This window comes from Laetiporus sulphureus, assembly GCF_001632365.1.
Source record: "Laetiporus sulphureus 93-53 unplaced genomic scaffold LAESUscaffold_3, whole genome shotgun sequence".
Lineage (NCBI taxonomy): Eukaryota > Fungi > Basidiomycota > Agaricomycetes > Polyporales > Laetiporaceae > Laetiporus > Laetiporus sulphureus.
Genome location: NW_024468512.1, coordinates 436,254 through 448,727, shown reverse-complemented (window position 1 = coordinate 448,727; position 12,474 = coordinate 436,254). Strand labels below are relative to the sequence as shown.

The 12,474-nt window shown below is 56.0% G+C and overlaps 4 protein-coding genes across 4 annotated transcripts; all 4 read left to right on the top strand.

Moving 5' to 3' along the window:
* On the top strand, window positions 1–2,029 carry LAESUDRAFT_720484 (t-SNARE). The gene is made up of 9 exons (XM_040907824.1): window positions 1–255; window positions 311–342; window positions 401–542; window positions 599–832; window positions 898–1,006; window positions 1,059–1,135; window positions 1,192–1,311; window positions 1,368–1,453; window positions 1,513–2,029. The coding sequence occupies exons 1-9, from the start codon at window positions 226–228 to the stop codon at window positions 1,664–1,666; spliced, it is 984 nt and encodes a 327-aa protein (XP_040769007.1). The 5' UTR covers window positions 1–225; the 3' UTR covers window positions 1,667–2,029.
* An 891-nt stretch (window positions 2,030–2,920) lies between these two features.
* LAESUDRAFT_720481 (uncharacterized protein) lies at window positions 2,921–3,620 on the top strand. Its single transcript, XM_040907823.1, has 3 exons — window positions 2,921–2,956; window positions 3,018–3,173; window positions 3,233–3,620. The coding sequence occupies exons 2-3, from the start codon at window positions 3,066–3,068 to the stop codon at window positions 3,353–3,355; spliced, it is 231 nt and encodes a 76-aa protein (XP_040769006.1). The 5' UTR covers window positions 2,921–2,956; window positions 3,018–3,065; the 3' UTR covers window positions 3,356–3,620.
* Window positions 3,621–4,537: 917 nt separating this feature from the next.
* LAESUDRAFT_734159 (aspartate aminotransferase) lies at window positions 4,538–6,766 on the top strand (the record flags this gene model as incomplete). Its single annotated transcript, XM_040910488.1, has 8 exons — window positions 4,538–4,553; window positions 4,615–4,651; window positions 4,710–4,827; window positions 4,984–5,239; window positions 5,328–5,665; window positions 5,728–5,880; window positions 6,004–6,173; window positions 6,610–6,766. The coding sequence occupies 8 exons, from the start codon at window positions 4,538–4,540 to the stop codon at window positions 6,764–6,766; spliced, it is 1,245 nt and encodes a 414-aa protein (XP_040769005.1).
* On the top strand, window positions 6,735–12,171 carry LAESUDRAFT_720470 (ARM repeat-containing protein). Its single transcript, XM_040907822.1, has 7 exons — window positions 6,735–7,189; window positions 7,251–8,228; window positions 8,518–10,053; window positions 10,112–10,260; window positions 10,319–11,212; window positions 11,266–11,521; window positions 11,572–12,171. Exons 1-7 carry the CDS (start codon window positions 6,931–6,933, stop codon window positions 11,772–11,774), a joined length of 4,275 nt encoding a protein of 1,424 aa, XP_040769004.1. The 5' UTR covers window positions 6,735–6,930; the 3' UTR covers window positions 11,775–12,171.
* The last annotated feature ends 303 nt before the right edge of the window (window positions 12,172–12,474 follow it).

Below are 12,474 nucleotides of genomic sequence, written 5' to 3'. Positions count from 1 at the left end.
CTTTGGACCGCCCAAACACATCACGACCCTAACACCGCCCTCACCGGCTGCTCGAAGAGCACCGCTACTCCGCTCCTTCCAAAGCTTCCTATAAGACTCCAACCTCTCTGGTTTTCGCCCGAAAGAAGCAGCATTGACTGTTGCTTCGCCTTTGCCTTGCGCTAGCTTTCCCAACACTACCGCCTACAGCTTCTTACGATCCAATTCTAATCACCGTTATCAACCATGGCCAGAGACAGACTTGCAGCTCTGAGGGTGAGTGAGCTGTCCTTGCCGTGGGTGGACTTGAGCATATATGTGGCATCTGCAGGCGCAACAAGGAGGAGGGTACAATGTCGAAACGTACGTGGACACCCCCGTTGCTACACCGTCTCGAAGCTCATCATCTGGCGCCGATCAGCGACTCATATCCTATGCAATCTCAGCGGACGACACCATATGGTCAGCAGAGCAACGACAGCCTCGACTCGACCCTCAAAGACAGCACCACCGCCCTCACCCAGCCGGTTGGCATGGATGGCATGTCGGCGTTCTACAGCGAGGCGCGTCTGTTGTCTTCGCTTCGGTTAGCTAGGCGCTCACTTCTAGCATCCGCTAGATCTCCTCCATCCAAGACGACCTCCGCACCTTCAATGACAACGTCTCGCGCATCTCGGATCTCCACTCGCGCTCGCTAGACAACACAGACGATGCTGCTGCGCAGCGCGTCGAACAGCAGCTCGAAGACCTCGTCGCGGACACTAGCGCTCTGAGCAGCGTACTCAAGCGGAGAATCAAGACGCTCGAGAGACAGCCAGCATCGGGGCGTGATGGGCAAATTCGGAAGCAGCAGGTAAGTTGCATTGGGGTGGAAAATTCCGACGGTGGCTAAGTGGCCCCACCCGTGTGCTTGTGCAGACTGGTCTCGTCAAGCAGAAGTTCGTGGAGGCTATTCAGAACTATCAAAGCGTGGAGCAACAGTATCGGACGAAGTACAAGCAGCGCTTGGAACGTCAATTCAAGATTGGTATGCGCACATTGTGTTGCGACGATTGGGTGGTTCTCACGATTTTGCCTAGTGAAACCTGATGCAACACCGGAGGAGGTTAAGGCAGTTGTCAGCGATGATCAGGGCGGCCAAATCTTCAGCCAGGCGGTGAGTCGGGAGTTTTGTGTTTCGACTTCTGGACGAATATGCTCACTGCCGGGTAGCTCATGAACTCTAATCGGTACGGTGAGGCGCGGTCAGCATATCGTGAAGTTCAGGAACGACACGAGGACATTAAGCGGATCGAGAAGACCCTGACGGAGCTGGCTCAACTCTTCAATGATGTGCGTTGTAGATCTCTTTCTCAGGAAAAAGGCATGCTGATACTTGGCGCGTGTAGATGAGCGTGTTGGTTGAGCAGCAAGATGAGACAATAAACGTCATCGAGACAACGGCAGCTACTGTGGAGAAGGATACCGAAGTGGGGTGCGTCTGCCGTGCGGTGGCTTCACCGGGCATTGTATTGACGGATCATCCTCCTCTAGATTGGGATACACCGAGAAAGCGGTCGATTCGGCTCGCGCTGCGCGCAGGAAGCGATGGATTTGCTTTGCTCTTTTCCTGGTCATCATCGCCATAATCGCCATCGTTGTCGCCGTCGAAGTCACCAAAGCCGTTGGCAACAACAAGAAAAATTGATGGCGAGCGATGGGAGGATCATGTATCATATTTCTCGTATCTTCGGACAGGACTATCTCTTTTAGTATATCGTCAACCATCTGTTCATCTCGGATCCACAGTGCACGGTGATTATTTCAGGACACAAGCTATACCTGGCATCTGTTCGCAAACGCCTTTGTTTGTCTCTGTAACTACCACCTTCACGCTGCTTAATCGCCCGTCATTGGCTGGATTCTCGTTTCCGTGGTTGCGGCTCGTTGCGGCGTCCTTGTACATAAAGGTCTTGATAGGCATTGGCTTTCGTGAGTTAGCAGCTCTGGCGTCAGTCTTCGGGTCTTCCGACAACGTGCATTCCGCGACGGTTGCATGCTTCGCTTGCGATATCCGCGATCATGCAGTGCGACTTGTGTGAGGCGGCGGCAAGATGCACGAAGCTTGAGCTTGATACGCACGAGCCCATATCTAGTAGGAGACAGGATTGATACATGCGCAAGGCCAGACAGTTCCGTGGCGATAATTGATCATGTGCTGAGTAGTCAAGGCGGCGAGTGGACCTGAACATGCCTGAGAATGAGAATGGGCTCACACGATAGTCTATCGGCCGCACTCTAAATGAACTGCAAGCTGCCCGAGTGGAGCACAGAGCAGGTCAGCCGACGCAGTTCGGCTTGCTCACACGAGATGCTTGCTCTGGGGAGAACGACTGCTGGAGCATTGGGAACGACAACACAGCGCGGTTGTAATACAATGACTACCCACCAATCACCGCAGTCGCTTTGTATCAGGAGACGTGCTCTCCCACCTGTATAACTCGCTTTATCTCGTTCACTGGCCTCGACCATTTGCGGTTGCTGGAGGGGTGTTGCTTCGCCTGGACGACGGCAGGATGCGGGCGGAACGAGACCTGGAACGGTTAACTAAGCGACACAGGCTGGTCTGTAATTACTCGGCTGATTTGCCAATGCGCAGTGGGATTTTTTTAGCAGATTGAAGGGTAAAATTGCAGGAATGATTGGAGCTGAGGCGGAGGGCTGCAAGCGGTTGGGCGCAGAGGAAGATATCTGGGTCCAGCCCAGGCCAGCGTCGGCTCGGAACGTCGACGGAGGACTGCCACCCAGGCGATCGGAGTAGAGATCTGGTCATTCTCGGGGCACCGCTGCCACGTGCGATCTCAGATCTGAGTCCATGCAGTAGCTGACGCGTCCCTTTCCCTGCGGGATATAAGACCACCGAGCCCTTGTCCCTCCTTCCTCCCCCAAACCACATCCACACCTTGCGCTCTCATCCCGTTCCCGCTTCCCACACATCGTAAGTGTACCCTAGGCCCGCCCTATGTGCCGCAGCTGATACTGACCTTCCGCTCCGACAGTGATCCGTAATAACCACTTCCGTTCCGAAGCTTACGCACACCGCCACTATGCCCGCTAAGAAACGCTGCCAACTTCAAGCTGAGCCCCGCTGCAACTCTGCAGTGCTGCGTCTGGTCGGCCAATGCCCACATTGTCGTCAGGAGTTCTGTGGAATGGTGCGTGTGCCCGCCACAGTCTGCATCGCTGGTACTAATTCGACCCTGGTCTTTGATAGCACCGTATGCCTGAACACCATGACTGCCAAGGCCTGGAAAGCTGCCGGCAGCAGGCTTTCGAGAAGAATAAGGCGAAGCTGGAGAGCGAACGGACCGTAGCGTCGAAGATGGCGATGGCATGACCTGTCCCCACCTCGCTTGTTCCTCTCCTGCCAACCTCCCCTTCCTCCCCCCCCCCTTTTCACCTTATCTCTTGCCTGGTCTATGCTCACGTATCTGCATCTACGTTCCCCGGGGTGGAGCCAGGCCATACCCATCGCCACTGTCCCCGTTATACGTTGCTTCCCTTTTACGACCCTCACGGACATCCTGTATAATCTACACGCGCTTACTGCTATCCTCGGCCCCTTGGTGACACCCCATTCCTCTTCCGTCCGCGCTGTCATCGTATTTAATCCCTAACCCTCTTAACCCTCTTAACCACGTTGGGTGTTTCATACTGGTATCATCGTACATCATGTAGAATCTATTTCATGGATACACAGGACATTGAACATCGTGGCATAAGTCGTCGCTGCTTTCGTCAGCACAGTGTAAGTATGACGACCCGTAGTATACAAGCGACTCAAAGTTGGGAGGTCCGTAGCAGCGATGCGTGTCATCGGCTAGAGAAGACAGCGACTTCCCCAATAGAAGAACCCGCATTGGTTCATTGTCTGATTCGTTTGTCCGACCTTAATGGCTATTGTTGTATAGCTCTGCATTAAGTCGGAGCATCCTCGTCGATAAGTCGCCCTCCACGTCGTGCCGGAAGCAGCGGAGGTTGCGGCGGGGGAATTGTGCGGAACGACGGGTGAGGCGCTGTCGTGCGCCGTCTAGCCCCGTTCTCCTGGCAGTCCCATGATGGGAGCCAGCCGGCGCTCAAGCAATTCAGCTGTCATTCCAACTGCTTTATCGCGCAATCTGATATTCCGTTGCTGATGCGGGCTGATGCGTGCATATGCCTACGGCGCGCAAGTCTCCTTTATAAGCCCCTTTACGACTGTCATTCGCCTGCACGACACCACCATCGTCTCTTTCAGGCTTGCTCGCACTATCACGGACCCATTGCCGGCTGTTGATACAGCTTGAAACGTTTGCCTTTGCACAATCACGTGTGTCCCTTCTCATCTCTCGTCATTGAGAGTATAATACCCCGCCGCTTTCGCACAAGCGACCACATACGTGAGTCTGCTCGCTTCGTGCTCGACGCTGGGAAGAATCTGCAACACGCTAACCTTACCACTCGCGCATTCGCCGCATTATCCGCCATGACAAGCAGACTGAGACAAATCGCAGACCACTTCCGAGGCAAAGACACCACAATGTCCGTCAAAGCTGGTGAGTCCTTGCTGATTGCCCGCCTCCCAGCCGATGCTCATGCGAGCGTCATTCGTCTCAGAAACCTGGGACGACGTTCCTCTCGCTCCCGCCGATGCGTGCGTCTTTTAATCCATCCGTAGCGTCCCGAGGTACTGACGCGCGTCCCCTTGACAGCATCTACAAGCTCACTGGCGCGTTTAAAGAGGACCCGGCTGCACAGAAGGTGAACCTCGGTGTCGGCGCGTACAGAGATGACAACGGGAAGCCGTGGATTCTGCCTGTCGTAAAGAAGGTGGGTCACGCTCTTCCCAGCCCACCCACTGAGCTCTCCGTTCCTTTCCCCTTCACACCCCACATCATTGCCGTCACCCCTTCTCAACCTCATGACCTGCTGTGCCCTACTGCTGTCTTTGGCTCGGCGACTAACGTAGTGCTCCGGTGCCTGTAGGCGACGGAGATGCTCTTGAATGATCCGAACTTGGACCACGAGTACCTGCCGATCACCGGTCTCCCAGAATTCACGAATGCCGCTGCGCGACTAGTGCTGGGCCCCAACTCGCCCGCCGTCGTAGAGAACCGCATCTCGAGCGTGCAGACGATCTCGGGGACGGGCGCCAACCACCTTGGAGCGCTGTTCTTGAGCCGGTTCTACCACTGGGCGGAGGGCACGCCGAAGGCCGCATACTTGAGCGATCCCACATGGGGTGGGTGTGCATCCTTTCAATTACGTATTCAAAGCTCACCTATGCGTATCTTTTTACGTCTGCGCGCGTGCTTATCGGCATCATTTAGTGAACCATCTCCAAATTTTCAAGGGTGTCGGCATTGCGCCGCTCGCACATTCGTACTACGACCCCTCGACGATCGGCCTTGCGTTCGGCGCCTTCCTCGCGACGGTCCAGACTGCACCGCCAAAGTCGGTGTTTGTACTCCACGCGTGTGCTCACAATCCTACCGGTGTAGATCCCACGCGAGAGCAGTGGGGTTTGATCGCGGACGCTGTGCTGGAGCGAGGCCACTATGCGTTCTTCGACAGTGCATACCAAGGCTTTGCCAGCGGTGACCTGGACCGGGATGCGTGGGCAATTCGGGAGTTTGTTAGGAGGGGTGTGCCGATGTTGGTCTGCCAGGTATGTTGCGCATGTATGCGGAGAAGTCTGGCGAGCTTATGACGGCGTCTTGCTTTTGGCAGAGTTTCGCGAAGAATGCTGGACTGTATGGGGAGCGTGTAGGCGCGCTGCACATTATTTCGCCGACGCCAGAAGCAGCCCTTCGAATCAAGAGTCAGCTGTCAGTTCTGACGCGAAGCGAGATTAGCAGCCCACCCGCGTACGGTGCCCGCCTGGTGCGACGTTTTCGCTGTCTTTGTGGGCGTTTGAGCTTGCTGACATTGTCATGTGGGTATGCCGTTGTGGCCGGCCGTGCGATGTCGTAACTTGTCACTCCACTGCTCGTGCGACATGAGCAGATGGCGCTCATCATGAATAATGCGGAGCTGTTCGAAGAGTGGAAACGCGATATCAAGACGATGGCGGAGCGTATCATCGCGATGCGAAAGGAGCTGCACCGGCTGTTGACTGAAGAGCTCAAGACGCCGGGCAAGTGGGATCACATCGTGAACCAGATTGGGATGTTTAGGTGAGTTTTCGGTGTTCGTCCGGGGAGTTGGTGCATGGTTGGCATGCAAGCGTGTTGGAAGACGTGTGCGTGCCGCGTTGGGAGGAGCATTGCCCGAATACGCTGGGCCACGGTGCGCATGGTGATGGGCGCGTGGGTTGGAGCATCGGCGGTCACTTTATTTGTGGGCCGAGGCTGCCATTCAGCGACTGCCCGAGTGCGTTATTCGTGGAGTACGTCTTGTGGAAGCACCGAGCGCACCGAGCAGCTAGACCGCGTTGGAGGGAGATGTGCCTGGAGAATCGCGGAGGGGAGCTGGCTATCGTGTGTCATTAGCCGCGGGGCGATCGCCCGGCAGCTTCCGGCCGAGCCGGCGGCAGTGGATATCAGGCCGGAACGCGTTTCGGACACGGAATGTCCATCCGCGGCGGTGTGGCTGACAGATGTGCGTCGCCAGCTACACGGGGATCACGACGGAGCAGAGCCAGGCGCTGATTGACAAGGCGCACATCTATATGACGACGAACGGAAGAATCTCGATGGCTGGGCTGAACAGCCGCAACATCCGGTATTTTGCGGAGAGTCTGGACAAGGTGGTGCGGGGGCAGTTGTGAACTAGCTATAGAATAGATACGGCAGGTGTTGTGTAGCGTGGGAAATGACGTCGCGTGGGGTCGGGATCCGTGCAAAAAAGTTGGATGTGTCTGTGTATTAGCGAATACGTGTGTAGCGTGGGAAATGACGTCGCGTGGGGCCGGGATCCGTGCAAAAATGAGCAATGACATCATGTCGTCTGCGCTGTGGCATCAAAGAGAGAGCTTCACTGCGCGCTCACATCCTCGCCCATTTCTGTCCGTGCCCCGCCGCTCCCCCCGCCGCCCGCCGCCGGCTGCCGAGTCCGACGTCCGTCGCCTCCTTGCACTGTGCCACCGCACGCTCCCCGCTCAAGTTGCCCGCTGCTCTTGATGCTGCTGCTCCTCCTCCATCCCCTCTCCTCCCGTCCACCATCATCCCCTCTCGTCTCCCTCCATCGTCCAGTGCGTCCTCTTTCTTTGCCCCAGCTGCCCCTCGTTGATCAGTCCGCATTTTTCAATCCAGCAGAGCCTTACATGGGAATCATCCTGTCCTTTTTATTCCCCCGATTGTATATGACCACAGATAATTCTTCCCTGAGCGCCAGTAGCTCGTCTTCTTCCTCAAGACAACGAGTCCCGCTCTCACCGACCTCTGACGATCCGTCGTCTCCCTTCGCAGAACTCCCGCCCTCTCCCGTCCTGCCCGGCTCATTCCTCCAATCTCCGCCGCAGGAGACGCCGTCGTACAGTCCGCATGCCATTGGACTTGGTATTGTCTCTCCCCTGCCCGTCTTTGGCACCCCCGGCGCCCTGCCGCATGTCCCTGCACCTCAACGGCCACACATCGCCTCACCCACGTCACTGCGGTCCAGTTCCTATGGTCCTTCCGGTAGTGGTAATTCCGCAGACACGTCTATTCTTGATGCACTGCCATCCGACGATATCCAGCCTCCACAGATGGTCCCGGCCCTGTCATATATCCACCCTCCTACAAATGCGCTCACCGCCCATTCCATCGTCGGCGTCGGACAGGCTTCCGGTACGCATGGCAGCCTGCACATCGATTTTCTCCCGCCCGACCTCACCTCCTTCACATCGACTGCCTCGCCGCCATTACTGCCACTACCATCAAGCGAAATGTTCCCTTCCACGTCTGCGTCACTCCATCAGCCTCAGTCTCCTAGTGCGCAAGCTGTTTATTTCAATCCGGACGACACAACGTTTCCTCTAGGAGTGGATATGTTGAGCCACCCAGATGTGCATCTCGACTTTACCGAGTTCGACGCAGAGGGGCTTAGCGCACTCGAGAAGATATACCTATTCTCGAGGAGCCTGGCAGGCTTTCATCGTGTCTTCATTGTGCACGCTTTGCCAAAGTACCTCGGTGCAGACGATGCAGAGAATGTCACGCTTGCAAGTCACGAGGAAGCAGACCGTGTCAGCCCTGCGGAAGCAGTGGAGTATGTCCTCCCGCTACTAAACGGCCTCGCGGCTGATGAAGGTACGTGTTCGTATGCAAGGTGCGACGTCAAGGAGAATACTGACCTTGAGCTTTATGGATTACCTGAACCTTCCAATATCCTCGCATGGCATCACTGATTGGTGTCGTCCGTTAACTACCTGCAAACGTATCCACAATGGCTCCACCTCTCCGTCTCTGGTATGTGCTGCTGTTGGCGTTTCGTGTATCCTGCGCGTGATATCTTAACCGACCTGCGTGTCGCCACGCGTTCTCATTGACCGACATCGTACGTTCTTGCACGCCCATTGCTGGGGCTAACTCCATCCAGACGAACTCGTGAAGGAGGCTCTCGCAGCTGAGCTCGTGCCCATCATATGGTGGTTCATTACCCATTGCCGGCTTGTTGAGGATACCGCAGAGCTCACCGTTACCTCTGCTTACCAACACGCGGATGCAGCGTTACCGCCGCCGGTTGACGTCACCCTCATCTCCGTGCAGTCATTCACTCCGATCCTGGGTACGCTGTTGCTTAGTCAAAACGCGCTTGTTGGCAGCCCTGCGCGACAAGCAGTCGTCGAGCTGCTGAAGAGGATGTGGCGCGCCAACGAGCGCGCGGAAGGCCGTACGCCACCCCCGCCGCCCGAGTTCGAGCCCGCACGAAATGACTACGAGGTAGGGTTATTGGGCGCGCACGAGCGCCGTCTCTTCGAGCATGAGATCATACACAACGTTGTGATTGGAATGGGCCGCCTAGACATGCCAGAGACGGACGAGGTCCCTTTCTCGACAATCTCGACGCCGCGTAGTGTAGGGGGGCACGAGCATCACGAACACGGTGAACACCACCACCATCGCTCTGGCAGCCATGGTCTCGCATATCCGATGCACACCTCGCCCGTGTCCGTGCCGGACACGTCTACTGCAGGCTCGACACCGCTCGCTCCCCCTATAGGCACCGCCCCCGACTCGTACTTTCCGGTAATGCCATCGCCGCTTCACGACGTACCGTCTGCGCCACCAACTTTGCCGTCAGGGATCGACATCGCGGAGAGGGTGCAAATGCAGGGATTGGTCCCACCGCCTGCGTTTTCGCTTGGCCAGCTGCCTCCATCACCTCCTGCGAAGTCCGAGGTATCCACATCGACACGTAGCATACAAGAGTCTCGGGCAGCCGCCGAACTTGCGCCGGGTACTTCTACATCTCTGCAACCTACTTCTAGCCTCGCACAGTTTGAACCTTCGTCAACGCAGCTGACTTCATCATTGCTCTCGAACTCGAAAACTCCCACTCAGACACCTCTTCCACTCTCCGATGTTGTCAGAGCGCCCGCACCGACGCCATCCACCTCGTCGGAATCCAATGAGTTGACACCACCCCTCACGTCATCAAGTTCCACCTCGTCGTCAACATCGCCGACGGGCTCGCCGGAGTTTTTATACGCCTCCAGCAGTTCGGTGACTCCAACTGGCCCGAATACGATCTCCGTGCAAGCAACCTTGGGAAAGGGGGCTGTCGATGTGGAGATGGAGGATCAAGCTCAAGGCGATGTCGTAATGTCGGAGAACTGGGCTTCCGGAAGCCCCAAGACGACAGTCTCGGGTCTGCGCATCGATTTGCATGACACACTCTCGCAGTCCGCTCTTGGACATACAGAAGTAAACAGCAGGCCGGAGGAGCGTGCGCAAACACCTGTGTCTGCATGGTTGAGCGCTGGACTCCCTGATGGCGATGTCAGCATGCAGGATGTGTCGGGTACGGTGCATGAAGGAGAGGGCGTGAATGAGGAAGAGGATGATATCAGCGAGGAAGCCGCTGTTGGTAGGCTTTCGAGTATGAGCTTGATGGCTGCAGTGACGGCTAGCGGTAAGTGCAACTCTGATTTCATCTAACGCAACACCAGTATTGAGTGATCGCATCGTAGGTGTTCTCAGGGAGGAGACAAAGCTCGCTTTCGTTAGTGAGGTGGAACGAGTTGGAAGAGATCCCATCTATTGGGTGCGGAGAGAGGCCGCGTTTGCGGTAGGGGCGTTGGCGAAAGTTGTCCCCGACGAGCTGGTCATCTCCTCGTTGGTGAGTTATTTCTCGTATGGTCGCCGTTTGAGTACCGTTTGCTGATGATTTCAACCAGCTCCCATTATTTGAAACACTATACCAGGACCAGACGTGGCACGTCCGACATTCCGTGCTGTTCGCCCTCCCGGCTATCCTCTCGAGGCTCCCACCAAATAACCGCCGCTCGCTGGCGCTGGACGTCATGCTCCCGCTTGCTCTCGATGAATCACCCACTGTCCGCTCCGCCGTGCTTGAAGCGCTCGGAGAAGTGATGTATACCTTCATCCATGATGAAAGCGGGCCTCCCAGGGAGCTCCTCAACATTTTCCTCGGAATACGTAACGATAGCGGCACGGGGAGAATGTCTCCAAAGATTGACTGGCCTCAAAGGTCATCGTCAGCGTTTCCGATATCAGCATCTGCTTCAGAGTCGGGTGACTCGAACGCCTCGAATGCTGGGACTGACATTTATGACGATCCCGGCCGTCCTCTCGTCTGTGCATTCAACTATCCGGCAGTGGCGTTAACCCTTGGACGAGCGCGCTGGCCCGAGCTGCGCGACTTGTACCGTTCTCTATCCCAAAATCCGTCGTCGAGCGTACGGCGTACGCTCGCTGCTTCCCTCGGGGAAATGGCAAAGATCGTCGGGCCGCAGTATGCGAAGGAGGATTTGATGGCTGTGTGGTGGGCTAGCATAGGCGCGGATGAGCCTGACGTGCGTTTGAAGGCCGTGGAGAGCGCGGTGACATTCGTGCGTGCATTGGCAGAGTCCGAACGAGCCGAGGTTGTCGAGAGCCTTGAAGTGGAGTATAGCGCTCGGCTGAAGGGTTGGAGAGAGCGAGAGGAGGTGATAAAGAACCTTCCGGACTTCTTGGGTATCAGCGGCATCGAGCCGCGGATCTTCAGGAATCTGCTGATGGCGGCGCTGGAAGACCGGGTGTCCGCGATCAGGGAAGCGGCTATATCTGTGGTGTGTATGCATGTCTTTGTCGCGCTTCAGTGTCTGACAGATGTAATACCCAGTTGCCTGCGTTTGTGTCGGCATGGAAGTCGACCCAATTTATAGGGGAACTCCGCGAGGATTTGAGGACGCTGGCACACTCCGAGTCGTATCGTCAACGTACGACCTTTGTGACGTGCGAGCAGGCGCTGCTGTTGTCCGATCATAGAGACGTCGTTCTGCTAGGTGAGGGTTTCTGGGAGACAATGTCTACGCTTTCCAGGGATTCTGTCGTAGATGTGCGGATCCGCGTTGCCCGCCTGCTCGAAATCATATCGGGTATGTTTTCCCGAAGATTATTGTGGGGGTGTCGCTGATGTACTTTGCAGAGAACTACGTTAGTGATGAGGGCTCGATCATGGCGAAAGTGTTGGCAGTTGCAGAACCCTTGGAACAGGATGGGTCGCAGGACGTGCGAGCGTTTGCGCATGCGATTCGAGCTCGCAGTGAGGACATCACGCCAACTGGCCGCCCACCGATGGTGAAAAGTGCCACCACGTTCTCGCGCCCGCCACCTCCTCCGCCGAGTTGACAATGCTAGCAGAGCCAGGTTATCCGCGTTGATTGTCCGTTCCGGACCTCGACGTGTCTGCTCCATTCACCGCGTCAATGTAAGCGGATTGTCCTGTTCGTCGTGGATTGTGGCCGCATCAACGGTCGTTCGCAAAAAGCACCGCATATTCGGTTGGAATTCTCACCATGCTAGCATCTCATCGGGACTCCACAAGAGCGTGCTCGCATTGCTAGAGCCTATGGCCGACATTATTGGATCCGCTTCGTACGCGCCCCGCGGCATTAATTCGGACCTTGTCTTGTTTCATGTATTGTTTGTGGCCTAATTCGTGCCTTTATTCGTTGTAGCAGTCATATCATATACTTTAGATCATACCTCACATCATTATTCATATATTTTTGTGTAATTGGCAAACATACTCCTTTGCGACTCTGTCGATACACTTTGCTGCTGTGAGCATTTGTGCTGTGTTCGTAGTGCTTGGCGTCATGCGTCTGACAGCGCATTCTATCAGGAAGATGCACGCCTGTCATTGAAACTCGCGGCATCAATTCTGCCAGTCTGATTGGAGGGAAATATAGTTCAGCCTTTGCGGTATTTGAGCTCGCGGATGCTAACTGCTGCATCAGCGGCATTAATATTTGGCTTTATCGGACAGCAGCGATTGTGGGCTCGCATGGTCCACCCGTGCGGATGAAATTGCCAGTTTCTGCCGGAT

Bases quoted from the DNA above. Each gene is read 5' to 3' on its own strand.
- LAESUDRAFT_720470 (XM_040907822.1), top strand. From the start codon at position 6,931: ATGACATCATGTCGTCTGCGCTGTGGCATCAAAGAGAGAGCTTCACTG. The intron at 10,261-10,318 runs GTGAGTTATTTC...GATTTCAACCAG, and splicing joins AGCTGGTCATCTCCTCGTTG to CTCCCATTATTTGAAACACT. The intron at 11,522-11,571 runs GTATGTTTTCCC...TGTACTTTGCAG, and splicing joins CCTGCTCGAAATCATATCGG to AGAACTACGTTAGTGATGAG.
- LAESUDRAFT_720481 (XM_040907823.1), top strand. From the start codon at position 3,066: ATGCCCGCTAAGAAACGCTGCCAACTTCAAGCTGAGCCCCGCTGCAAC. The intron at 3,174-3,232 runs GTGCGTGTGCCC...GGTCTTTGATAG, and splicing joins GTCAGGAGTTCTGTGGAATG to CACCGTATGCCTGAACACCA.
- LAESUDRAFT_720484 (XM_040907824.1), top strand. From the start codon at position 226: ATGGCCAGAGACAGACTTGCAGCTCTGAGG. The intron at 1,007-1,058 runs GTATGCGCACAT...GATTTTGCCTAG, and splicing joins GGAACGTCAATTCAAGATTG to TGAAACCTGATGCAACACCG. The intron at 1,136-1,191 runs GTGAGTCGGGAG...ACTGCCGGGTAG, and splicing joins GCCAAATCTTCAGCCAGGCG to CTCATGAACTCTAATCGGTA.